Raw genomic sequence first — 27,716 nt, 5'->3', positions numbered from 1 at the left:
CGCATGTTATCTTTAATGTTGTATGCTTTAGACCTAATTTCTATGGTATTAATATACTGTAAACTCCATAAGCTTTATTTGAATTGGATGCTTTGATAAAGATGGATGTGAAAACCTCTCTCCCAACTGCTACAAGTGTTATTGGTGCTTATGATGATGATGGGCATGTTAAAAGGACTGGTAAAAATCCATAGCACCATAGCCACTCCATTTTCACATGCATGAATTTGAATCATGAATTTTGAACCTGCCATAATTTTTTTTCAGGAACTTTATGGAGTGCTGTGGCTCACATCATTACCGCTGTTATTGGTTCTGGTCTTCTCTCTCTTGCATGGAGCACTTCCCAATTAGGATGGATTGGAGGGCCAGTTGCATTTCTTTGTTTTGCAATTATCACCTGTTTCTTCATCTCTCCTTTCTTCATCACTGGGAAAAGAAATTACTCATACATGGCTGCTGTTAGAGTCAACCATGGTAGTGAACTCTTTCCTATTCCCTTGTGCAATCATTGTAGCCACTTTATCATTGTTATTATAACTTATAATTGGATTTAATGTTGGAAGAAGGACATGGTTGGCTGGTTCCCTTCAAGTTTTGACCTTGTATGGGACTAGTTGTGCTTATGTACTCACCACAGCAAATAGTTTGAGGTATGATAGAGTGTTAATTCTACTCTATCACTATCACTGCTCCTAAGAAAACACCATTAAAGACTATAAAGAAAGCTATCACATAAAATTTAACTTATGAAACTCACTTAAAAAATTCTGATTGAAGATGTTCTAATAAATGACAAACTTTTTTTTTACAGAAATGACAAAAAAATCTTAATAATTAACTTAGAGGCTCGAATTTAATAGCATTGGCTAAATTGAGCAATCCTATACTTAATTGCTTTACTAGAAGAAGAAAAATTAGAATATAACTTCTCACAATATTCTTAATCTTAATTGCTTAATTAATTTTTTAAAACAAATCAACTTAAATATATCTATTAAACTTGAAATGTTAAGAAGACATGTCATTTTAACAATTTAATATATATCAACTCTCTGTCAAAAAAAAAATATCGACTATTTTGCCACATAAGCTATTTAATTACCAATAGGCAAAACCTTTTTTTTAAAGGGAATAGGCAAAATCTAGTCTCATGTTGAATGACATATTTTTTTATAACAATGTTGAATGACATTTTTGCTTAATTTGAACTTGAATTAACAGTCATAGTTAACTTTAATTGTATGTTTTTTTAAGTCACTTTTTTTATATGTTTACTTTATTATAATGTCAGTTATTCAATCCTTAAAGAATAAGCTATAACGACCCAATCTTTACCAACCCACCATGTGATCTTATCTGTAACTGTAAATTTGAATGCTAGTTTTGAATACGCAAGTTTTACTATACATCATCTTACTAACCAGCTCCCATGTACCCTACCACGAGTATCTTGTTTTTCCTTATTGAGCATTTTTGTTATCTTTTTCCTGTATAGCCATGGAAATGAGGAATTGCAATATAAGTTACAAAGTAATTTTTATGTTATTTTTTTTATAAAAAGTTCATATTAGAAAGACACACACCCTGCAAGGTTTAGGAAGACGTACTGCCAATAACTTATAATAGGCTTACATGTCGTCTACCAAAAAAAAAAATCTTATAATCAAAACCTAAGTCACTACGTACTACTTAGTCACAGATAACAAAATCGTCATTTGTCCTTTGTTAGATTTATTTAGGTTTAAATTTTTTTATACACGCAATATATCTCTTTTTTAATTTATTATCTAATTTTTTTTCTTAATTTAGTACTTATCATTTCTAAATTTTTTATTTGAAACTTATCATTAGTCTTATATCTTGATTCATTAAACAATGATGTAATAAACTAATAAAATATCATGTGACATCATTAATTAAACAATAATAATGTGATCATCTAATAAAATATCATATCATCATTTAATGAACTTAAACTAATAATAAATATAAAAAATAAAATAAATAAATAAAATATTAAACATATAAAGAATCCATATTTAAATAATTTATTTATCATCATGTGTTCAGGAGAAACTTTATAATAAATATAATTTAATAATAAATATATAATAATTAATAATATATACTATTTATAGTAAAAACTATACTAATTACAAATCTAATAATATAAGTTATCAATAATTATATAATAATATTTAAAATAAATAATATCTTTATAATAATACTTGTGGCCACTAATTATATCTAATCCAAAGATATATGTATATTAATTAATAGATATGATAATAATCATAATTCTGTGATTTGTTATCAATTATTTTTTCTTTTTGGAAGGAATTTTTTTTATCAATTTTTATTACCTAGACTAATTATGTTTTGTGTAAATTATTATAAGTCTCATTTATCTTTTATTAATATTAATTATTATTAAGATTATATTATAAACATTTACATATAATTGTTATAAAATTTGATGGTTTTTAGTTGTTAGGGTAAAATATATTTTTAGTTCATATATTTTTATTGAAACTTATTTTTAATCCTCGAACATTCATATCAAGCAGTTTAATTCCTAAAGTTGATAAAAAAAATGTTTTTAGTTCCTAAAATTAAAAAAGTATATATTTTGTGGAGTAAGCCCAAAGATTAAAAATACTTTTATTTATAAATTTTAGAGACTAAAATACATAATATAAAATTTTGGGGAACTAAATAAGATTAAACGAAAATATAAGAGACTAAAAATCATATTTTTTTCATAATTATTATCATATGAGTTTATTCCTCTTTTTAATTAATGATTATGGTCTGTTTAATTGTTAATTTGATGGTGAAACAAAAAAGAATATTTCAAAACTTGAAAAAAGAGATTAGTATGAACTATTTCCTTCATGATAAGATTGTTGTCTCTTTAATTATTAATGTACTTGTCAAAAAAAAAAAATCTTTCAAAACTTAAAACAAAAAGTTAGCATGAATTATTTTCTTCATGTATCATTTCAAATAAAAATTAATTTTAATTTTATGTATAAAACTAATAAATGATTTTATAAAAATAATTGTTTATTAAATATTTATTTATTTTAAATTATATATTTAAATAATTAAAGTAAAAAAAAAAAAAAAAAAAAACAGCCCTCTTTGATTGATTTTCTGGATGCATCTGTCTATGTACGCTACAAAATAAAACGATTTCATGACAAAAAGAAAAATTAGCAGTCATAGACTACCGCAAATTGAGCCGAACAATTTAAAATAAAATAAAATAAAAACAACCTGACTATAAAACACGTTGGAGCTAGCCAGTTATCAGGACACTTACACAACTCATTAAGCATTTGATTTGTATCTGCCAAAAGACAGTTTCATATGAACTGATCCCACTAAAACACAAACCAAATCAAAGCAAAGCAAAACCAGATTCTGAGATCGCTTCTTCTGTGAAAGAAAATTCTTTTTTTTGGCACTGATTCTTTTCAGTTTCCTATGAACTGAGAGTGATTGGGTTTTGGCAATTAACCTGATCAACAACCATGAGAGAGATGAAGGTTCAGGATATGACAGCACCCCTTTTTTGGATACCAAATATGAAGAAGAATGTCACGTCGAAAGAACTGGTTTGTGCTGTTATTGTGATCTTAATGATTTATTTTCAATGAAAAAAAGAAATGCATATGTATCCAAGTTCTGCATTGTTATTGTTACTCTTATGTTGAAAAACTTCTAGGAATGAACAGTTAGTATATGAATCGTATCAAGATATTGTTATGATTAGAATTTAATTAGAATATACTGACCGTATCGATCAACGTGTAGTCATCTAGTCACATATTTTCGGGTAAATTGGTTAACTTTTACAATAGTCGTTTGAACAGTGGTACTTAGAATGATTTATGATTGATTGCATGAAAACTAAATTCTTGTTGTTATTTTGAGGAATTGATGGTGAATGTGTGAGTGCAGGGACAGTGTGGACTGCAGTGGCACACATAGTGACAGGAGCGATAGGGTCAGGAGTGTTGTCTTTGGCATGGAGCATTGCACAGCTTGGATGGATTGGAGGGCTACTCACTATTGTTTTCTTTGCTGCCATCACTCTCCTCTCTTCTTTCCTTCTCAGCAACACATATCGTTCTCCAGACCCTGAACTTGGCCCTCATAGGAGCTCCTCATACCTTGATGCTGTTAATTTGCACAAGGGTAAGCTTTTACAATTTCAATAATAGCACCAACATGATTCATCGTGTTATATTTGTTTTTGTTTTGTTCATTAGTATTATTTCCATGTACATGATATCTGTTTTTGTTCATTAGTATTAATTTGTGCATTGTGTGATAAGATAAAGTGGAGGAAATCATGGATCAAACTTTGTTTTCTTGTTACTTTATTATAATAACAAATAAAAATTGTGGTGTGATTGTGATAATGGAAAACGTGGCTTTGATGACTTGGACCAATGGTAACGTGAGTGTGATGTGTCCCATTTCTAACTCTTCCACATGGATCTTGCTCATTACACTTTTATCATTCTCTTTCTTCATAAGCCACACGGAACCAAGTAAATAGAGAAATCATTAATTTACTGCTTGAAAGTATTCATTTTCTTAAAAAAAATTACTTGGTTCTCCCAATAATATATTTCAGTATCTCTTATACGGAGTTTTCCTTTAAGAATTTTTTTGGTACCGCACGTATATAAAATATATTTGAGTTATAAGCCTATAACCCAGAAATATGAGCTATTATATTCAATAATTCTTTAATAATACAATAACAAAATATAGGCATGAAATCCATATTAAAAGGATATGGAGATTTTTTGAGGTTATACTTTATTTATTTATCTATATCAGAAAAAAAAAATATTGCATTCTTAATCATCAACTGTTGATGCTGAATTAAAAAAACAATTATGATTTTACAATTTAACTTTGCTAATTTAATACTGAGAAATATCACCACAAGGTTAGCATTGTGACTATGATTAACGAGATGTCGGGTGAAAGGCATCATGGTGATGACGGTGGTGATGATGAAAGCAATGGCAGATGAGCCATGGTGATATTAATAGTAAATATGTTATGAAGCTATGGTAGGTTAGATGTTACTCTTTAATAGTGAACTTAGTTCTTTTGGCTTCTTTCCTTTCATAGCATTAAAGCTTAACATGTATTATGTCAGGTCAGTTTATCAAGTGTTAAACTTTCATATAGTTTATTTTTTATGTCAATTTTGATCAAATAAGCTAGCATATTTGGAACAGCATCTTGATATGTTTCTATAGGAAAAATTGCTATACAAATGATCCTAATTGGATGGTTACATTGCAGGAGAAGGGAATAGTCGCTTCTGTGGTGTTTTTGTGAACGTAAGCTTATATGGTTTGGGAATTGCTTATGTCATTACTGCTGCTATCAGCATGAGGTGTGTTCAGCAACTTATCACACTGGTTTCTCTTGTTTTGTTATTTCCTTTTCCTTGCTCTACTTTCCCTACATTCATCTATGGAATACTACTATTTGCAAGCAAGATTTCTCACTCGTACTCCACCAGGAAAATATGAAGGTGTTCCTGGAATCTCACTGTAGCAATTTGGCTAAAGAATAATTTCATTAATTTGGACTGCTATGTGTGTTTGTGACTGCAGAGCAATCCAAAAATCAAACTGTTCCCAAGACAATGGGAATGAAGAAACATGTGGATTTGGGGATGGATATTTCATGTTTATTTTTGGTGCAATGCAAGTTCTTCTCTCACAGATACCCAACTTCCATAATATCCAATGGTTGTCAATTCTTGCAGCAATTATGTCCTTTGCTTATGCTTTCATAGGAATGGGGCTTTCCATCGGGCAAGTCAAAGGTATGCTCATTAGTATCTGATAATTTTTTGGTGTCTTTCCTCAGGGATAGCATGACCGGCGTGTTCATAGTGAGTTGCTTGAAAGTATAAATATGATAATTAAACAATTTTGTTTTGAGCAAAAACATGCATATAATTTTTTGGTAATAATGTGATCAGAAAATGGACATGCTGAGGGTAGCATTGAAGGAATCCCTACTTCCAGTGGAATGGAAAAATTATGGCTGATTGCTCAAGCACTTGGTGACATAGCATTCTCCTATCCTTTCTCAGTAATTCTTATAGAAATACAGGTATGTATCCTGTGATCTCAGATAACCAGAAAATGTAACTTAACCACAGCTTTGAGGGAAAGCTTTAACAATTTACAAGGCTAATACAACTTTCTTCAATTCTTGAAGGATACTTTGAAGTCGCCTCCACCAGAAAACGTAACCATGAAGAGGGCCTCAACAATATCAGTCATTATCACAACATTTTTCTACCTCTGCTGTGGGTGTTTTGGATATGCAGCCTTTGGTAATGATACACCAGGAAACCTTTTAGCAGGGTTTGCACACTATAATAAACATTGGCTTGTAGACTTTTCCAATGCTTGTATAGTAATTCACCTAGTTGGTGCATATCAGGTACATATAATATTATAGACATCATCCTCTAATTTTGTTATAGTGCTTCCATTTGAGTCTCTCCACGACTCGTCGTGCTGTGCCATTTATTGTATCTTGTTCTGGTGCAGGTGTATAGCCAGCCACTTTTTGCCAATGTTGAGAATTGGCTTCGTTTCAAGTTCCCGGACAGTGAATTTGCAAATCGCACGTACTACTTGAAACTCCCTTTGCTGCCGGCTTTCCCGCTAAATTTTCTCAGGCTGACTTTCAGAACTGCATATGTTGCATCAACAACTGGGATTGCAATGATCTTTCCCTACTTCAATCAGATTTTGGGAGTTTTGGCTGGCATAATCTATTATCCATTATCTATATATTTTCCAGTGGAAATGTACTTGAGTAAGGGCAATATTGAAGAATGGACAGCTAAGTGGACAATGCTTAGGACTTCCAGCATTGTTGGTTTTTTGGTGGGATTGTTCACTCTAATTGGATCCATTGAAGGGATAGTATCTGCAAAATTAAGCTGAGAAGTTTTCAGACCTCTCCCCGAATTGGAAGTTGAACTGATGAATTAGATTGTGATTGTTACATTTTTTGCCCTTTCTTTGAAAACCAGCATTAAACATAGCGCAGTAGATGCCTCCCCAAGCATAGAGAATTAAGCATGGAACATTGATGAATTCAAGGTTCTGTTGTTCTTTCCTGTTAAGATGTAGTAGTAAAGATGTGTAGTTGAATTGCAGAAGCTTAAAATTGCATTTTTTTTTTCTTGAAATGGTCTTGAGAAACTAGTTAGTGTCATCTGTAATACTGAGTTAAGATGCAAATTTTTGTCAGGGAATAAAAAAGTTGAGAAGGTCTGGTTTTTGAAGCAGGGAATCACACCTTCAGTTCAATCCCGACTTGAGACTTGGGATAGATGTTCTGTACCTGAATATATGAACTCCATTCTACTTTTAGTGTTTGGTAAAATTCTTGGCTCCAAGTGTCTTTTTTAGCCAAATTAACGGGAAAGGAGACTATAATTGGATGAGTGGCACATCACACTATTTTAAGATTATGGAGTTCAGTAAATGGCCAAGGGAATTTTATTTAGTTTGGTGAGTCTTAACTCTAGAATCCTAATTACCCACAATCCTATTATGCTTTCAAGTGTTCTCACAAAAATTGAAGTAGGAGAACATATAACCATTCAAACCGGTTCCTGTCGTTAAATTTTGTAATAATGATTGTTAAAATTCTTATTATACAAGAGGCAAGTAATTTACTATAGAAATTTAAGTGAGTCCGCTTAGAAAGTAATCAACTTTACGTGTTAGATATCCAAACTCAGACTATCATCCAAAATCATAATGCTAGTCAATGTTACTAAAGTAATGTACAGTGAAAACGAACATATACATTTTATCAAGAAATGTTGCTCCAAAGTGTGTCATACAGTATGTGTAGGATCCACCTCAGTTCTCTCTTTCCAGGTTCTCTTCTACATGGCCTATCATAGTAACAAATGAAACCCATTAACAAGAATTTTCTCAGAGACCCCGCACGTGGACCTTGAGATCAGTAAAGTTAGATATGATCTATCCCTGCCACCCTTCTTCCTCTGAAGGTGAGGAGGTTTTGTGTGATCAAAGCATAAACCTACCCAACACATGCATTAAGCACACAAACTATGAACAAAAGAGTCAAGAAGGAAAGAGAAAGAGAAAGAGAGAGATGTTGACCAAGCATCTTGTGGGTGAGCTACCTACCTTCCCCTCACACGCTCAATGGCGTTGAAATTCTTTAACAAAATCATGCGCCTTTGATGCCTTTAAGCTTTTACCATGTACCCAATGCAATTCCAATTGGCACCCCTTATATATTAAGAATAAGGAGTCGGTACCAGAAAAACACAGAAAAAAGAAAGGAACAACAACCAACTCAGAAATATTCCACGTCTTTCCTTTTTCACCTCAAAGAAATCAAAGATTGGTAGAGAGAGTTCACGAGTTGTGGTGAAAAAAAAAAAAAAAAAAGACAATTCTTATTCCCAACAGTCCCCTCGATTATTCTAGTCCTCACTAGGAATTTCTTATTGAAAAAGCAAAAAAGAATACAGAAATGGGGCGTATTCCATGTTGTGAGAAGGACAACGTGAAAAGAGGACAGTGGACACCTGAGGAAGATAACAAGCTATCCTCCTACATTGTTCAGCATGGCACTCGCAACTGGCGTCTCATTCCCAAGAATGCTGGTTAATCCCTCTCCATTCTATATTGATATCATTCATATTAATGTCAATAAAAAACGAGCATTCATTCCGACTTGATTTTGCTTATGAAATAGGCCTCCAGAGATGTGGAAAGAGTTGCAGACTAAGGTGGACTAATTACCTTCGTCCTGATCTCAAACATGGCCAATTCTCGGATTCGGAAGAGCAAACCATTGTGAAACTTCATTCAGTTTTTGGTAACAGGTACATTGAATATTTACCCATAGAAATTATTGTTCTTGGCGATTCTTTTTATTATTATTATTATTGTTTCCTTAAATGCTTTACCTTAATGGGTGTTTAGATGGTCACTGATAGCAGCCCAGCTGCCGGGACGCACTGACAATGATGTCAAAAACCACTGGAACACCAAGCTGAAGAAGAAACTGTCAGGCATGGGTATAGACCCTGTCACCCACAAGCCATTTTCCCATCTAATGGCTGAAATTGCTACAACATTGGCACCCCCACAAGCAGCTCACCTAGCTGAAGCAGCCCTTGGCTGTTTCAAAGATGAGGTGCTCCATCTTCTTACCAAGAAGCCAATTAACTTCCACCAGGGACAGCATTCCACTGCAGCACTGGGGAATAACTTCACAGATTACGTTAATTGTAAGCCAGATGAAAAGGACGCAACAGTTGAGAAGATTAAGTTTGACCTATCAAAGGCCATACAACATGATCCTGAAATAATGCCCGCAAACAAACCTTGGGACTCCAATGCAACTACATCTGCAAATTTTGCAATGCCATACGGTGTTTTCCCTACAATGTCTGGGTTTCAATTGTCTCCGGTATCTTTCAGCAAAGGGCATGCATCTCAATGGAGCCAAAGTGTATGTACTGGAAGCACATGCACAGCCATGGATCAGCAAATCCAATTACATGAAAAACTTGAAGCCGAAATTGGTGATGATTCTGAGGCTACGAAGGAAATTAGAAATCTATCCAATATATTCAGCTCCGATTGTGTGGTGTGGGATCTACCAGCAGATGATTTAATTAACCCCATGGTATAAGAAAAAATTACAGAACGGAGGAAAGCAAGAAGCTCAACTTCTGAGACTAGATTATTGAGAAATAAATTTCTTAGATGATCAATGATACAAAATGTAAATAAAAGCTATTTTTACAACTATGAATACAGTCAATACACCAAAAATGAAAAGCATACTTTCCCTAACCAATTATTTCAGTACCCTCCCCCAACAATATCTTTGGAATTTTTTTTATCAAGCAAAATATGATGACGAGGAGGATGTATCCGCCAGAATCTGTGAATATGGAGGGAAAAATTAGCAAAAAAGAATATGAAGAAACAAAAACAAAAGTGTAACAATCAAATTTAAACCACATAACATAATATATTTGGATTTTCTAGATAACTACCTCAAGTTGCTCTTCAGTAAATAATTCTTTCTGAACATTCCATGTATCAGCATGGGTCCGCCGGAACTCTGCAACTGCTTTAGTAACTGTAGATTTCACGGGTGATGGCTCCCCACTGAAGCGAGCAAGTAGTGTAACATGATCAGGCAACCAACTGAAAGAAAGTAGTTAATGCTGTCAGATAATGACAAGAAAATACAGTGGAAAAGAATCAATAGATGCATTATCAATCCCTTCCAGTTTCTACAAAACAAAAATAAAATCCCGCCTGTGATCCTTGTAAACCTATAGAGCTTAACACACAGATGCTTATAGTTCAAGAGATAAGAGTAAACTTTTGCCTGAGTTCACAAAAATATTTTGGACTTCTCTCTGCTGAACTTCAGATAAATACAGTTCTACCATCAATTGGAAAAGGTATGTTTGGGTATTAGACTATGGTTGTAACACTATCACTTAAATCACTTGTACTTCTAACGAGATAGGGGCATTGCATTTTTTACGCTTGATATTTGCTCCTTGTAAATAATCACAAATGAACTCACATTTCCATTCAATGTGATGCAAAAATTGAAGACTACAGTACCAATATCATGAAGAAGGTATTTCACAATATTCCACAAAAAAGTCTTTTTTTTTTTAAAATAAAATCAACTAAAAAATGTATTGACATACAACAACCTCAAAAGCCTTATCCCAGTAGGATTGACCTAATGTTAACTTTTTTCAATATCTCATAAGTGAATTTCACTGAGTCATTACATGCATTCCAAATTACCAATACAAATCATAAGGCATGGATTTTATTACTAGACAAACCTGGGCATGTCATATGGGGCTGATAATACAGAAGCTACCAAAGCTAGTACAGCACCATGAACAGATGCTATTGATAATCCAGAACTTGCATTTCTGTATTAGAAAATTTCCACACTTTATCAAACTTGGAATGTTAGAGATAATAAAAAATGAGAAATTACTAGATGACCATATCAGCTATTTAATTGACAGATAAAAAAAATGTTTGTAAATCCATCTTGTAACTAACTACGATCCTCATGCCTACATGTTACATAAAATATTTTTTAAGACAAACTGCATGCACACCATGACTTATTTTTTCATGAATAGCAAATATCCTACAGCTAAAACAATCATGCTAGTATATTTTGCATTAATAGTATTTTCATGAAGGTCCAAAATTAAAACTAGAGATATAATCCACAAGAAAATGCACAATGGATAAAGATGATGTTAAATTAAAAGAAATGAACCAAAATTTAGGCTTGCTTCGAGGCCCATTTCTGTAAAAAAAAAAAAACTAAATTTCAAAGAAAGAAGAGGCAAAGAATAACCTCGACTTTCTTCTCTTCTGTACAATATTTGCCTCCTTATAAGCTCTATCATGGAAATCTCTAGCAAGATCTTCATCTCCGCCCTTCATTAGGCCTGCTAAAACTGCTGCAGCATGTTCTCTTACCTAGAGAAAAGATTAAGTCTTCCATAATGAGATGATTTAAAATGAATTACTCATAATCACATAAGACTAAATGTAAATGACAACCATTAATAATGGATGAGCATAAGAAAAGCAACATGACACATGTCAGTACATGATTTCCCTAAAATATATGTTGATACAGATTTTGGCCACACAAGGAAAACAGCTATTGGTAACTACAAACATTTTTAAAGTATAACATGCTTTCCTCTACAGGCAAGTCACACAAGCTCCTGTGGTATATGATCTTGGTCTCGTCCACAACCCAGTTTTTAAAGGGGAAAGACTAAAGAGATGACTTGCTACTTAAAAAGTAGAGTCCATACTAAGGTCAAACCTTTTCTACAAGGATGGCATGTTCTATAAAGTACCCAAATTTCTAAATATAAAACGGAGAAAAAAATTATTTTGCATTTCTATTCAAATAGCTTTTAAGAAAGAGCTTTGCCTCAATTTGATTGTCTACTAGTAACTTCTCAACAGTTCTCCAAATTTCTTGCTTCTTTGAACTTGAGAGAATATAAGTGTGCCTGTTAAAGAAGGAACAAAACTTTATTTGCATCTACTTCAGAACAGACAAAAATATGAAATCACTTCAAATAAATGAAAAAATAATTATCAATGAAAAAAACTCTGTTAAGAACAAGTTGCTTAATACAATTACTTCATTAAGAAAATATTTCCACATGAAGCTAGATGCCTATAATGAATAAGCATGCAACCATTTAGAGTATGGTACGCCAAAGCAAACCAATCACAAGATCATCATACCTGTACATGAATGTGCGCAGATATGTCAATGTAGCAGATCTAGTTCGCCAGTTGGAATCATTGGCAGCAGTAAGAATCACAGATACAGCCTTCTGAAGGTGAGGTTCCCAAACAATCATCCATTTAAGCAATTCAAATGCTACCTTGGCTAATGTTGACAAATCCTTATTTGATGTTTCCTTCAAAAATCAAAAGCATATAAAATAATTCAGAAATGTGATAAACTGATACCTTCCCTATTTGAATGATCATAGAATCAAATAGAACAAAAAAAGAAAATAACATTTTTACAATTTATTTTTAATACAGTTGTTCCAAAAGGTATAAGAATGTCAAAGTATTGTAGGCTTCATTAAGTCTTGCAATTATATGTAATCATAAATTGACACTTCTCTTTCTGTTTAATTGATCACTGAGCTGGTGTAACCACAAAAGTTACATCTCAATTAAAGTGTCCTTAAATGGATTTATCACAAGTATAAAAACTTGCCTGTAGCAAGAAAACCACCTATTAATATTAATATTTTATACAAGCACACTGACAAAAGGGCCCATTCACGTTTATTCTTCTAATAGCCTCAAAATATTAAGAGATTCAAAGATTTCAAGAGCTTATTTTCGAGATTTGATTATAAGCTTTTTGGACAACCTTATTACTGTTTTACCACTTTGGTGGAACCAGAATCTTGGAAGAATGTTAAAGCTGATAGAAAACCAAGTCAACATATATCATCCTATAATTAATTCCTGGAAGATGATAAGACTCAAAATTTGGAGTTTCTAAGAGAATTGAGTGCTAAAGGCTTAAGACAATTAAAAGCGTACACAATAAACCAAACAAATTGTCAAAATGAAAACATAAATCAATGAAAATCGCATGATAAGTAAAGAAATCAGAAAACAGTTACAATGCAGTCAAACAATAAGTAAAAAGTTCAAATTATTAGAGTCAAATATATAGCTCGAACCTGCAAGCAAATCACAGGATATAGAAGTCCCACAAGCACGTCGAGCAGATATGAGGATCTCCCAGACTTCAATGATGAGATGATGAAGTAGAGTAGCTACATGTGTTTGAAATAGTAAACAATTAGCAAATAATTTGATAAGTAAAAGCAAAATCTATTAAGCTCTATGCTTCCATTGGTACCGTTTCCATCCATTTAATGTCATCTTGTGAATCACCATCTAGATGCCCATTTTGAGAACTTGAATCTACAGGATTCACTACTTTATCTGATTGGGTAGCAATCTGAATGTTGACAACTGCTTCAGCTGCTCGCTCTGTAAGAAACTGAACCCAGCTTTCATCTTTCATCAAACTATCAACATTGTCATTTCTCTCATCCTGTGCATTATCATGACGGCTTGAATGATAGAGCCTAATGTTAGAGCACAATATAGAAAGGGTAACCCCTAGAGCCTCCCTCACCTGTTGCATAGACAAATTGAAATAGGTCAGAACCACAAACAAATAATAAAACTTGTAAGCAATTGTATATTCATATTACTTAACCCAGCGCATACCATTTATTTACACATCTATTCCAATTTAAAACATGGATGTGTTAAGAAGGAAATGGAGATCTTATATGGTCATATACAACCAGACCACACATAAGTTAATGTATAGACTGATTATTTTGATAAAATTTCTAGCAAACATTTCACTTTTTTTCTCGTGATTTTTTCCTTTGTCTAGAAGACCTTACAAAGAAATCCAAGGCAAGGACTATTGTAAACTCACAAAAATGTATGTATTATTTCTAATTCACACCAACCCTATATATATTTAATTCTATAATGAGATAAACCAAACACAGTTTTATATACAAGAAATTAAGGATACTTGGTATGCCTGCAAAATATCAGTTATCCCTTCATCCCTTTTCCTCACATAAATGATAGTAAGGTCCACCTTAAGAATGTAATCATTAGCTAATGACATAACAAAAAGTGAGAAAACAAAATAAATGTCAAAGGAAACAAAGAAATAGTTGTTAAAAGTTAACACCATACATTCAAACAGCAGAACTCCAAGGTGACACGAAGACAAAAATTGCAAGGATAACCAAGAAAGATCATGTACTTCATTAAAGAATATAAATTGATATAAATGAATCTACAAAAGTAAATAAAATCAATTTGATACAATTGCATAGTAATAATGTTGGTTCAGTTCAACAATATTAAGTGGTTGTACTCAACTAATGAGAGCTTCAACTCATTTTAGTGTGAATTTAGTGAGTGTTGAGGCTAGTTGTATTTGACATTGATAATGTATGACAACAATGTAAAAGATATTTAATTTACAAAATTGATAAATGTTGAAAGTGACGATGTATATTTTAGATAAAACAATTTAATATCATTAGAATTTGAACTATAATCAGTCCAGGGTTTTGTGGTGTTATTTCCTGACTCAAATTGGCTAGCAACGGGTAGGAGGGAAGATAATCAATAAGGAGCATAGGAAGGGAAAATTCAAATACATGACTGATTAAATATATGAGATCAGAGGGAATACTTACTTGGGCTGATGAGTGGCACATATTACCAAGAACTTCCTTCAGAAGTGTATTGTGGAGCTGGATTTCAGCTACTGGCATTTTCTGTGGGGATATTTCTATAAGTGCAGCAGCCAGAAAAGTATATCGTTTGGCTGTTACTGTAGTAGCTACTGTTGGAGGTAAAGGTGTCATCAAAGAATCCAGAATTTTCTGTCTTAAAAGAGGAACTCTTGTTCCATACTTTCCTTTACCAGTAACTGCATATCGTATGCAAGATGCCCACTCTGAAACTGATTCAACAGATTGGGCTAAAATGATGTTCTTCAACTGAGGCATCAGCCAACTTTCCCATGTTCCTGATAGACCATCAATATCAGAATGTAGCACACCCGCCAACGCTTCAGCAGCTACACATTGTTTAGACCTCTCCTTAGCAATTATAAACTCATCTACTGCACCTTTAAGAGCCAATACGACAGGCATGCCACATTCTTGTACTAGCCGTTTAAAAATACGAGCAAAACTTGAATAAAAGGTATCATCACTTCCTAAAAAGGAGATCCAACTTGGCGTACGTGGCCATGAAGCCGAAAATTCAAAGTAAAAACGAGTTATGGATTTGTCTGCTAAGCTTTGGAAACTTGAATCTCCCTGACCTCCTCTTGAAGCAGTTTCAGTATCAGTTATTATATGAACATGAGAAAGACTAGTCAGTGTCTCATTGAAGAAACCCTCTTCCTGAAAAGTTTGCGTTAAAGTTCCTTCAAGTGATGATTTGACATGGTCTTGCAAATCCTCAAGTACGGCAGATTTCTCACCATGAGACAGTTTATATGGAGATTCCTTTAATAGTGTATTCAAAGCTGAAATTGCAAGTATCCTTGTCTGAGGAAGCTGACTTTTCAAATTCTTCAGGAAGTGTCCTAAATGAGAAACAGCATGAAAAACATAAACACATTGCACAAAATAAGTGCAGTAATACAGACTTGGAATGTGCATGTAAGTGTATATGAGTAACTGAGTTAGTTACTCATATACACTTACAGTGCAAAAGGCAAGAAACAAACCAGCAGTTTCACTCAGAATTTTAGAAGATGAATTTGGATGGTTCCTAGATGCCAAAGCCAGCAGGAGCAGCACTCTATTAGCCATCAAGTTATACCTGAAGAACTGAAACTATTAAAATCAATGTTTTAAATATGCAAAAGAATCTACAAACATGATGTTTAAACTAGTTAACAAATTGAGAGGCAGCATGTCTTAGAATGTGGGATTTGTGCCTAACTCAATCCCAAAAGCTAGCTCATAGAGTGAAGATTTCCTCCCACTTATATATTCTATTGTGGCCTTATCTCTAGCCGATGTGGGACTTGAGTTTTTTCCAACACACCCAACACAATTGAGTTTGGTGTGTGGATCACATGGCGGGTGTCTCGTTTAATGGATCTAGGATAAGCTCTGATATCATCTTAGAATGTGAGTTTGGTCCTAACTCAACACCAAAAGCTAGCTCATGAGATGAGGGTTGCACCTCAATTATATACTCTATCTTGGCCTTATCTCTCTAGCCAATGTGGGACTTGGATTTTTTCCAATAAACTAAAACAAATAAATAAGAAATAGCAGAGACAGAATCTAAATATGCAAGAGCAACTATTCTATCATTAGTGTCAAATGATTTTCAAACTAAACGAATTAACATTTACCTCCAATGCAAGCCAGTAGAATCAAAACTCATGGAGCCAATCTGAGAAACCAAATCTGAAAACCCCAGCCCACCAGTATGATTTTCTTTGTCTGAGATCCTGAAAAAGCTTCTAGATACTCCAGAAAATTGAATGTTGTACTTCACAAAAAGCTGTTGAAAGCAAGGAAAAGTTAAACAATATAAAGCACATAATGAAACTGTAATAATCAGATGCAGGATAAGTTTACCTCATTAATTGCTTTCTGAGCTTTCAAGGATTCATGATGCGAACTTCAAGAAGAAACCAGGAAAGTATTATTCTCTAATCTCTAATGTTACACAGTACAAAAATTTTCATGTAAAACAAACAGAAAAAAGAGATTACCTTGAAAGAATTGCCAAGATAAATGAAGAGAATGACTTTGGATCCTGAAATCAAAGAAAATAATGAGACATGAAAGTATTAACCATCCAAAAAGACAATTTTAAGAACATCATCCTTGACAATCACCGTTGTCAAATGCTTGAGTACTGTTTGTGAGGCAAGGACTGAACAGGACCCCAACACTGCATATTCCTTGGCATTGGTATCCTGCAAGTTATGGGTAAGAGTGATAACACATTTTGAAATCATAGATGGCCATCTCTTGATCAGCTTCACTAGAGATTTCCCAGCAAGCCTGGATCATACGAGAAATTTCAATCAGGCATACAAAAGTACTGTAGCAGTCTTAACTAAAGCAAGCATGTTAGATTATGGAATGAGATACTGTTGAAATTGTAGAGTTTTTAGGGAAGAGGGAGAAATAGAGATAGAAGAGATTGAAACACTGAATTGATATAACAGATGTATTAGAATGTATTAATATGTTTAAGGTTACATAAAAACAAGAGCACTCTAACCCCTATTTATACTAATCATAATCCTAGCTAACTGGGGAAAGGGAAACAAACCATGACAAGATAAGGAACTATGAAAACTAATCTTAAGAAATAATGAGAAAATAGGGAAATTAATCTTAGAGAATAGTCTATAAGATCTGATAAAATATTCTCTCATGTTCTAAAAATAAAGAGAATCAATATAAACATTTACATAGCAATTTAATGAAATAGAAGCATACTGAACTTCTATTACACATTTACACGTGATACCCCAAAAAAGCACCAAAACACAGTTTGAATTATACATGGATACCATTGCACATTTTTTTCTTTACTTTACTTTTGTGAGAGAATTAATTTCATTAGAGAAGAAACAAACAAGTTCAAGAGAATATGAAAAGATATCCACCTAAGCAATCACTAACAGATGATTCTCATTGGTGTTTTTCAGCTTTATAAACTAGTTTCATTTGCCAGGATGAATAAATCAGCAGCTGACCTAACAGGCAGTGCAAGGAGTCTTACTCAAACATGAAGAATCTTTTCTTTGATTATAACGTGAGGAGGAATAAAACCTAGTTACCAATTCCAAATAGTGGCACATACCAGCCAGCAAAGACAATGTCATAGCAGGATAAAGGAAAGCAGGTTGGCTGCTATTTTAAATATTATAATATAAACAGAATAATTTATACCACACATATAAATACTCAAAAATTAAAAACTATATATCCAAAATTAAATAAATTCATGATAAATAATAATCCACAGTTTACAAATATAACCTAGGAACAATAACTAATAAGAACATAGGAATGAAGTCAAAAAAATGAAAGGTGAAGGTGAAATTAAACAGCACGTAAGATAAAACTTAGGAAAATGTGAATTGTGAACTGTATGAAGTACAACAGGAGATAGAACAGAACACAGGAAAAATAGACCTGTAATGTGTGTAGGAAGAAGAAAGAACAAAACACAAACACACCAAAAAAGAATACATCTGCGAGCAGTGAAGTGTAAACAGCGACTAAGCTAAGTGAATTGTGATGCATGAACAGAAACCAAAGGAAGAACAGATTCCCATGTGTAGTTGGTCATTGGTTGGAAATGTCAGGGCTGGCGTGCCAGCAAGCAGCAGGTCACTGGGTCAGACAACAGCGTTCAAAACAGAGGTAGCTTTTTTCCAGGAATGATTGAGGAAGAAGGGTTTCATAAACATGATATTTTTGAATCAAAAACCACGTCAGAAAAATTGGGGGTGGGGGGGTTGCAATTTTAACTCCAACAAAAAAAAAAGGCAGCATTTCAGGGGTAAAAATGGGTTTCTAAAGCCCATCACAGTAACGTCACTGTAGCATAGGAAAAGCTGTTAATTTTGCTAGGGTTGCAGCCACTACTGAATTTGTCTAGGGAAGCTCCGCTACACTGCTATAGGGCCCTATTGTCTACTATGAAGTAAAATTTGACATAAGGATCCATACCATAGCTTGGAGATTAAAACTGCAGCAGTGACAGACGATACTTTTAAGTCCCTTTATCTTTTCCTTTCTGCTTGCTATAAACTATTGTTCATTTATTGTACACAATTCCAAAGTCTTTGCAATGTTAGACCATTAATGATGTAACTATCTAAATGCTACATAAAAGCCTGTATCTGAACTGATTTTATTCTGCTACTTTTTGCTCCTTCAAAAAGAACTCTAGATTCTGTTTGTTCAACGAATATGGCAAAACTAACTAGATGAGATTAAATATGGAAAATAAATAAATATGCTATATATCAAACCACATGCTTACGCAAAAAAAAAAATCATAATATAAAACATTTATGTTTTCGTTAGCCAAGGGTTTCTCACTTACAGGCGGACAGTTTCATAGCTATGCAACGAGAGACTCAACAAATCATCCATCAACATAGTCACATGATCAGATGGGCAGAAATTCCCACTTGTACGGTAAAGATGATAGGATGCTTGTGAAGACCTCCATGTATTGTGCATAAATGCCTTGTCAATAAGAGCCCACCTAGGTCTGGATATACCACAAACATCAGAGATTTATTAAAAGGTCTTGGAACACTCTTCCTGTAATCAAGAAAGATGAGTTCTCAAAGTATTAATACCTTTTCTTTGCTTTAGAATGAGATGACACAATGAAATTAATGGGGGGTTCTATTATGGCAGCAGATTCTAATTTCCAAGCCTGCCTGTGACTAGACCACTCATCATACTCCAAACTTCCTGTGTAGAAAAAAGGAAATAGAATAAATTAGGCAGTGCATATACAAACAGAAAACAGAGAAATAAGTGAAAACTTAATCAGATGTAGAAGTCAATACCATAGTTTCCTAAAGCATCAATGATGCGAATAATCAGTATCAACAGGATGCTGTCATCTGATTTTTTCTCCAGGACATATCTATTAAACCAAAAAGATTAACAGGATTTCTGAATGGCACAAGAACATAAGTTGAAGGAACAATGTACAGAGTAGCATTAAGTGTGATCCTTACTTGCAGGCTGCATGTACAACCTCAGTAGCTTTTTCTCTCAGAGCAGTACTACCAACAGTACAACCTGTGGCCCCGGCAATTAAAAACATATGGTTTGAATCTTCAACCATTCCATTCCTAGAGTCTGGGACAAAATCGGGCAAACAAGAAAAAAGTCCTTGCAACGATGATTCAATACGCAAAAGAGTCACCTTCAAGTGCTCTTTCTCGTCTCCTGCATGACAAAGTACATTCAATATAGCAAAAAGCATACATTTGTATTAGCCAAGTAGGAACTTCTTCATGGAACACTACCATCCAAATACATTTTCATGTCATGATCAACAAATCATATAACAGAAAAAAGTGGGGGGAAAATCAATTCCAAAAAATCAGAATAATCAGTATTGACGTAGATGATTTCAAAAAATAAAAATTCAGAATCAATACCAGATTTCTAACTTTGTCAAAAAGGAACTCAAATAATCTATCTTGCTAAAAGAATGACAGGATAAAGCATAAACTACTTAAGACAAGCTTATTTGTTATATACCTTGGTCGGCATGGATTTTAGTCTGGCATATTTTCAAAAGATCATCCAAAGCTGACTTGAAGTGAATGTCTAAAAGCTCATTTGCAAAATGAACTTCTTCATCACAAGGAATATGCCACTTTGGGATCAACTTTTCATCAGTGGAAAAACCTTTTGTGCTAATCCATTCTTCTAGAGCAACAGCATCAGGGTGACTAAGAACACACCTACAAACCAAAAACTTTTATGTTTGAATGTCCAGATAAAAAATAAAACCACAGCATGAGGGGGGGAACTAAATAAACATAGTCAAACCCTTCTATGTACATACTTATACTGATCTATTGGATAATAATGAATCTGACTTCCAAGAAGGGACCGAAGAAGATGATCAGCAGCCCCATTAACCTGACATTGGAAGTAAGAAAATCAAATTTAGAGAACCAATGGATCACTCCATTATTAACCACCAAAATTCATGTTAATCTGTAAGAGAACATAATCAACTTATTTGAATAAACAAATCAAGCATGGGAAGAATAAGACCTTCCAAGATGGTGAGTCAAAAGCCAAGAAGATAGCTTCTTTGAATTGATCCTTGTAGCGGAGGATCGCTGGACCTCCATATGTGATGCCAACAGACAATATCTTAAGTTGATAGTCAATTGAAGCCTCAAGAGCTGGTGAAATGCTGGATCTAACCTGAAAAAATAACTCAGCTTTCAAGAAAATCCAGAAGCAACATTGCAGTGAAAGATAACCACAACTGACCAAAAAAAGGTACCTTTGATGAAGCAGAAGCATCAAAAGTTCCTCCTCCTCCAAATCCAGTGCGTGGTGTTCCTTTCAAAGAAGATATCACAGACAGTAATATTGGCTCAACAAGTTGACTAACTGCTTCTTCCGGGTTTGAGTGAACACACGCACAACAAAGCAGTCCAACCTCTGCAACAGCACCGGGAAGAATATTTGTCCTCACAAACTTGGAAATTTTCTTCAAAGCCTATTGACATATCAGTGAAGAGAAAGACAATATATTAGCCAAGAAATTGTAGTAACTATGAAGTATTTTTAAATCATAAGTAATACCTGATTATACAGTGATTTTGAAAGCCTCCCAAACAGAATTTCAAGCACACAGAAGTAGTATGGACCATCATCAACCAGGAAAGTTCCTGTTGCTGCTGATGATTGCAGACCTTCATTTCTAATGTACCAGAAACCAGTTTTCCGATTATAAGCAACATATAAAATCCAGTTAAACAATTATTTTTCCAAATAAAGTAACATGAACAAGAGAGGACCTTAGCACCATTACTTACATAACACTGCCGGGTTCCAAGTGTAGAAGTAGGGAGAACAGGCGGCATAAGAACTCATCCAGCCACTCTGAAAAGCGGATCATCGGCATAAATGATAGGTCATCAATTTTATCATCCAATAAAGCCAACTGCATTTACAGGGTAGACAGGTAAAGATTCATCTATAGTAGTAAGAAGTTTTTTATTCAACATATCAAAAAGTTGAAAGCTCACATTTGAAAATATGGAACCAATTAATTGCATGGTAGCCAAGGTTTTTGGAGGGTCATTAGCATCCATGCCAAGTAATGCATTGGATAATGAAACCCCCACAAGATCAATGAATGTTTCATCACCACCACCAAGATCAATTGGTTTCATGGAGGAAGCTGATACAGATGTATAAAATAGTGAACGCCCGACAAATGCCACTGACATAACGGCAATTTTCAACTGGTGAGTGGCAGTCATCTGGCTAGGCAAAATGAATTTGGTCAGAAAAACAAAGTAATCTACTAAAATAATCATTTATGTTGACAAGAATGTATCATATACTTCACAAGACATTATCATTTGGATAGGAAAAATGAATTTGGTCAAGAAAACAAACTAATCTAATAAAATATATCATTTACACATTCACAAGAATATATCATCATATCATATCCTTCAGGAGACATTCTATCAAGAAAAATATTATGCTTTGGATAAGCCATTGACCACATATAACTATTGAAATTCTAACATAAAATTCATGCAGAAGTACTAACCGTCTCAAGGGCCATTCGAAACCGAGATGCCACAAATGGCAGAACCAATGAGGGTTCTACATAGGACAGTATAGAAGTTGCTGCAGCAACTGTCTCAGAGAGATGTTCATTCTTGCTGTATTGACCACGGTCAATTAACTTTAGCACTGAATTAACAAAGAAAACCCTCTCTAATTCCCCAAGATGCTGTTCGGTGGGTCTGCTATTATTTATGCCCCTATAATACACAACTTCTTCAGTTGCACAAAACAGACAAAAAATAAAATAGATGACAAATTATAATCAATTCTTACAACTGTTCATTCTGTAGACGCTTTTGAAATTGAAACACCAAATGAAACAAAAACCGCTCCAATGCATAGGTCCACCGACCCCCATTTGAGGGATGATAATATCTACAAGAATAAATGCCAGTTAAAAAAATTACGGAAATAACTGAATTGTGAAGACAAAGAAAGCTTAGTTAAGCAAAATAATCAGAGCAATAAGTGAGTAAACAAACTGTTCCAAAATGTTGATCAATTTCTCAAAGTGCTTTTCTGATGAACTACCACGTTTTAGTAAATATACCTGCAGTTGCAATTAAAAAAGATTATTAAACTAAAATTAAGAAACCAGAACATGGTTCCAATGTTATAATTTCACAGAAGTAACAGAATATTTGCTTACTATTGATTTGGCAATAGCCTTTGCAGGAGTAGAAGTTTTATTGGAGAACAAGAACCTAGTATTTCTTGGGACATCCAGTGAAAAGGGATATGATCCACTTCCATTTGCAACAGGTACCTATGATTTACAAGATATAGATCAATTAGCTCTTATGAATAGGTAATAAAATTTACACAAAACATGGGTGTAGCAATAGGTCAACTAGTGTACCCAAAGAATGCACTATTTACTTCATATATGTATTTGAAAATACATTAGCTAGTTTTGCTAGCAAAGTAAGGACTTTACACCAAGAGCTAAAAGTTACACTTCATGAAGCTAACTGTTACCACTGTCAGCAGGTACATCCAATTTACTTATGCAAACTCAAAAAGCAAAGGAAAAAAATAAGGTGTGCATGTATAATTAATAAATGAGAAAAACCCTAACATCCAGCATTAATCCATAAGAGATACCTCATTCTTTTAATATTCAGTATTAACCACTAAAACGCTTGAATGTAATTAATTATGTTTCAACACTTTCATCTTTTAGATGTTTAGCTAAAATCTCAGTTGCGATAACAAACAAGGTTATCAATATTAATTTAAAAAAGAAGTAGGAAAAAGAAGACAAGATTTAAGCTTCAGAATAAGAGTCTTCAGAGAGATAGATTATATCTATTTCCTAATCATTTTCAATTAATCTACGTCCAATGCCAAAACATTCAATCAAAGTGTGAATAAAACCAACATTGCTAGAAGAGTTTACATGCTCACCTCAAACATATTCAAGTATCTAGCAAAAAGCAAAGGCAAGAAGCACTCCCAGTCAACATTGTGGTAATTTTTTACAACACGAGCAATAACATCTGCCCATTGATTGTTCCAGAATTGGCAATTTGGTATAGATTCCCACAACTCTATACACTCTGTTATCCAATCCCTGCCAATCCAATTATAAAATTTAATTCGCAGGAAGTCATGCCAGATATCACACCAAAAAAATATCCTTAAAATTTTATGCTTACTGTGTAAAAAAGGCCTGATTATCCAGATTTGTGGGGAGAAACAGTCTTGCAAAGCCAGAACCTTCAAAGGATGAATTATGCCATGGGTTTTGCAATAAAAATCTACAAATTATCCAACCCAAAGAAAAGGAATTAAGAAGAAAACTAATTAAATCAAAAGCTCAAAGTTGAAAAAATAATATAAAAGTCCTAATACAGGTCCAGCATGATTCCACTCACCGAAAGTATTTATCCAACCCAAAGAAAAGGAATTAAGAACAAAAAACAAATTAAATCAAAAGCTCAAAGTAGGAAAAAGAATATAAAAGTCCTACTAATACAGGTCCAGCATTATTCCACTCACTGGAAGTATTGATTCACAGAAAATTCACTTTAACTCGGCTCAGCATCAATATCAAGTACAAAATAAATAAAAGACAAACTCTCATAATAACTCAACATTATGCAGAAACAACGCCAGAGCACTCACTTAAACTCAGACCATATCTCAAAGGCAGAACCTGATGGGAAGAATCTCCGGCAGGACTGAACAAGGGAAGTTATAGTTTCAAAATGTCGCTGTCTTATTCTCCAACCTTCTGGTCCTGTACTTCTGCAGCAATAATATAATTCAAAATCCCCAACCTCAAATTTTGAAATCTCATATGCAGAAAAGAAATAAATTATTCAATATAAGTTCAACTCCATATTTTGATTTAGCAAGAGCCCAGAGATTATTAAATTTCAAAAGTAAATGGAAAAAAATATAACACCGAATTCAAAAGTCAAACTTAAGCTTATAACAAAGGTAACTTGTGGATTTATTGCCATGTCAAGGATTAAATCCTCAGGACTTGCCTTCTTTTATTTTATTTTTCCTTTCATTGAGCTAACTAAGAATCACAAATTAAGTACAGAACAGAATAACTTTAAACCAATTAAGGCTGAAGCAGCAACAGTACTAATACAAAACTCACCTAGTAAAATGTGTGCTAACCAGTGTATCATACAGTGGCCTCCATTCAGTAGTCAGTGAAATCTTTTTCCTATATTTGTTGAGTAGTCTGACTAAGAAATTTCCCCATCTAACCTAATAAACAAAAAATGGCACAATCATTTAAGAGCAACCCAAGACATAAAAAGAACAAGAAAACTCTGCATCTCATCCAAGACAAAATGCAGCATCACCTGAGCATAAAGCTTATTACGGGACACATGAAATATCTCAAGGCCCTTATGGATAAGGTTGCGAACATCCTCCAAAGCTAAATCACTTTTTGCCTTTATGAAACTGCACAACACACGTAAAAAGTTAGATTTCAACCCAACAACCAACTCCATCTGGATACAGGCCATGAGTGAAAAAAAAAAAACACTCACGTCCACTACTTATATATTATGCAGTTTTGGAAGTAAAAATAGAGCCATTACTTATAACCAAGGTTTTTAAAAAAAGGTCCGTGACCACAATTTCAGACACAACATCAAGGTTTTTGGAATCACTGCGACCACATTTATCCGCTATTTCCCGCAATGTAAAGGAAAGCAACAAAACTGCAACCGCAACTGCATTTTAAAACCTTGCTTCTAACAAAAGTATTCCACTGGATAACATACACCGAAGCAAGCAATAACAGTATTACACAACCTCGGCCAGTTAATATACAATATACGAAATCACTGATACTGATAAGAGTTAAGTAAGCATACTATATCTTCAGAACACACAGTGAAAGAAATCACTTAATCTTATTAACTTGTTTTGAAAGGAAAAAAAAAATCATCATTTCCTTGCAATTAAGCAGAATAAAACATGTTAAACCAATTAAATCACTCTCCTAAACTATTTTTTTCCATTCACATAATCAGCTAAACTGCTCACAGAACCATGAATCTCACACTCCTAAGCCTTTCAGTAACTTCTAACAACACTTCGCAACCTTCGATCACAAATTCAACATCATTTTCCAAAACCTCGCACCACAGCACTTGCTAAAAAAAACAGCGGAAAATCAATCGAAACGATATTCGAGAATCTTCCGAATTGAGCCGTACGGGAGAGAAATACAGCGAAAGCAAAAAGTAAGATAAAATTGAAGAAGGAATTAGGGAAAAGGAGAAGGCGGAGATTGGGAAATTGAGGAGTGGTGAAACTGACAGGTCGAGGACGGAGATGAATTTGAGAGTAGAGTAGACGGAATCGGGATCGTCGGAGCGGAAGGAGGAGTTGACGGCGGCGATGAGGCGGGCGAAGGAGTCGCGCTCGCCGGAGGTCTGAGACGCCACCGGCGGCGGAAGCCATGCATTGTAGAGATGCATTTTTGTTGTTTGATTTGGAGGAAATGCGAAAAATGAGTTTGGTGGTGTGTTTATATAGGTGCAGAGTCAAGGATTGAAGATTGGGAGCAACTTTCTTAACAAGAAAGGTGAATTAAGAGAGTGTGTAAATTGTAATAGATTCAAGCTGCGGAATTTACTTTAAACCCCCCTTTTTCAAGGACTAATAATATCCAGATGCCAATGCTTGTAAGATTCCAACACAAGTAAATTCCAATTTTGCTAGGACTAACTCTTTTTTTCTTTTATTTATGCCACTTAGTTCCTAATTACTCTTTTAATTAAATTATCACACCCATTGAACTCCATTGACAACTCAACACTCAATTTGTGGAAAAGAACTTTGATTTTCATTTCGATTTCAACCCCCCCACGCAATACATTACTGGGAGTGATTATAAAAAAAAAGTAAATTACACCATTTAATAATTAATTTTCCAACATTCATTATATTTAAAAAAAAGGCATTTATTATAAAAACATTTACTATAAAACATAGAAACATTAAATATTAATTTATGAGAAAAGAATCCCAACATTAGTTTACCAATTTGTCATACATAAATTTACTAATTCGCCCTGTTTTTGGACGAGAAATTAAAAATTGACAAAATACCACAAACTTACTTTTTCTGAATAACTTACTTATTTATATAGAGAGAGATAAATATAAATATAATTATAATCATACCAACGTTGATATGTAACTTGATGGCACTATAAAATAATCATTAAATTTCTTTTAAAAAGTGTGAAAATAAAAATAGAGTTTCTATAAAAAAAAAATATTTAATGCTATTAATATACTTTAATCCTGTAATTTAATATAAAAAAATCTATTTATATATTACTTAATCAGTATTTTTAGGATATTTCATGTTGAAGTGTTATTGCATGTGCTATTTGAATATCGGTGGGAGATGAAGTTTATTTTTCCAATTATATGTTGTGTAGGTTCAAAATCCTTACATTATGGAGATCATTGAAAAAATTATTCAAATTTATTTATCATTTGAATCACCTGTTAATTAAATAATTAATTGATATAAAAAGAGATTTAGTTTAGTTGAGTAACATGCCTAATTTGTTATAATTTTTTGGGTATCTAAGTTTGATTTTATATAATAAAAAAAGCTAACTGATTGATT

The 27,716-nt window shown here is 33.6% G+C and overlaps 4 protein-coding genes across 4 annotated transcripts; 3 read left to right on the top strand and 1 right to left on the bottom strand.

The window, feature by feature from the left end:
* The first annotated feature begins 101 nt into the window (after window positions 1-101).
* Window positions 102-7,334, top strand: LOC100800344 (probable amino acid permease 7). The gene is made up of 7 exons (XM_041017680.1): window positions 102-180; window positions 268-502; window positions 567-653; window positions 5,655-5,869; window positions 6,029-6,162; window positions 6,271-6,498; window positions 6,609-7,334. The coding sequence occupies exons 1-7, from the start codon at window positions 102-104 to the stop codon at window positions 7,008-7,010; spliced, it is 1,380 nt and encodes a 459-aa protein (XP_040873614.1). The 3' UTR covers window positions 7,011-7,334.
* Window positions 7,335-8,275: 941 nt separating this feature from the next.
* LOC100800883 (transcription factor MYB80) lies at window positions 8,276-9,126 on the top strand. The gene is made up of 2 exons (XM_041017697.1): window positions 8,276-8,719; window positions 8,812-9,126. Exons 1-2 carry the CDS (start codon window positions 8,587-8,589, stop codon window positions 9,039-9,041), a joined length of 363 nt encoding a protein of 120 aa, XP_040873631.1. The 5' UTR covers window positions 8,276-8,586; the 3' UTR covers window positions 9,042-9,126.
* A 6-nt stretch (window positions 9,127-9,132) lies between these two features.
* Window positions 9,133-9,756, top strand: LOC121175246 (transcription factor MYB80-like). Its single transcript, XM_041017784.1, has one exon. The coding sequence runs from the start codon at window positions 9,133-9,135 to the stop codon at window positions 9,754-9,756; it is 624 nt and encodes a 207-aa protein (XP_040873718.1).
* Window positions 9,757-9,807: 51 nt separating this feature from the next.
* LOC100781622 (proteasome activator subunit 4) lies at window positions 9,808-26,701 on the bottom strand. The gene is made up of 35 exons (XM_006586117.4): window positions 26,390-26,701; window positions 25,420-25,522; window positions 25,209-25,321; window positions 24,722-24,844; window positions 24,253-24,354; window positions 24,002-24,167; window positions 23,244-23,360; window positions 23,077-23,144; window positions 22,868-22,969; window positions 22,575-22,791; window positions 22,039-22,275; window positions 21,826-21,953; window positions 21,593-21,710; window positions 21,288-21,506; window positions 21,050-21,205; window positions 20,835-20,911; window positions 20,525-20,730; window positions 19,993-20,206; window positions 19,819-19,898; window positions 19,603-19,720; window positions 19,341-19,511; window positions 17,107-17,275; window positions 16,981-17,024; window positions 16,844-16,886; window positions 16,615-16,766; window positions 15,976-16,070; window positions 14,930-15,831; window positions 13,549-13,830; window positions 13,367-13,462; window positions 12,399-12,577; window positions 12,076-12,157; window positions 11,482-11,606; window positions 10,946-11,038; window positions 10,127-10,280; window positions 9,808-10,011 (listed from the first exon to the last, which is right to left on the bottom strand). The coding sequence occupies exons 1-35, from the start codon at window positions 26,548-26,550 to the stop codon at window positions 9,970-9,972; spliced, it is 5,454 nt and encodes a 1,817-aa protein (XP_006586180.1). The 5' UTR covers window positions 26,551-26,701; the 3' UTR covers window positions 9,808-9,969.
* Between the last annotated feature and the right edge of the window lie 1,015 nt (window positions 26,702-27,716).

The sequence above is a fragment of the Glycine max genome, chromosome 8 (genome assembly GCF_000004515.6).
Source record: "Glycine max cultivar Williams 82 chromosome 8, Glycine_max_v4.0, whole genome shotgun sequence".
NCBI lineage: Eukaryota > Viridiplantae > Streptophyta > Magnoliopsida > Fabales > Fabaceae > Glycine > Glycine max.
Note: the sequence above shows the minus strand (reverse complement) of the source record. Positions and strands in the feature narration are given on the sequence as shown.

What these genes read in the sequence shown, in the direction of transcription:
- LOC100800344 (XM_041017680.1), top strand. Translation starts at nt 102, where the DNA reads ATGGATGTGAAAACCTCTCTCCCAACTGCTACAAGTGTTATTGGTGCT. An exon ending in ACCACAGCAAATAGTTTGAG is followed by an intron (nt 654 to 5,654) that starts GTATGATAGAGT and finishes TTGTGACTGCAG; the next exon opens with AGCAATCCAAAAATCAAACT. An exon ending in TTCCATCGGGCAAGTCAAAG is followed by an intron (nt 5,870 to 6,028) that starts GTATGCTCATTA and finishes TAATGTGATCAG; the next exon opens with AAAATGGACATGCTGAGGGT.
- LOC100800883 (XM_041017697.1), top strand. Translation starts at nt 8,587, where the DNA reads ATGGGGCGTATTCCATGTTGTGAGAAGGACAACGTGAAAAGAGGACAG. An exon ending in TCTCATTCCCAAGAATGCTG is followed by an intron (nt 8,720 to 8,811) that starts GTTAATCCCTCT and finishes CTTATGAAATAG; the next exon opens with GCCTCCAGAGATGTGGAAAG.
- LOC121175246 (XM_041017784.1), top strand. Translation starts at nt 9,133, where the DNA reads ATGGGTATAGACCCTGTCACCCACAAGCCATTTTCCCATCTAATGGCT.
- LOC100781622 (XM_006586117.4), bottom strand. Translation starts at nt 26,550, where the DNA reads ATGCATCTCTACAATGCATGGCTTCCGCCGCCGGTGGCGTCTCAGACC. An exon ending in AATTCTGAGTGAAACTGCTG is followed by an intron (nt 15,832 to 15,975) that starts GTTTGTTTCTTG and finishes TTTCTCATTTAG; the next exon opens with GACACTTCCTGAAGAATTTG. An exon ending in GCCCCATATGACATGCCCAG is followed by an intron (nt 10,281 to 10,945) that starts GTTTGTCTAGTA and finishes ACTTTCTTTCAG; the next exon opens with TTGGTTGCCTGATCATGTTA.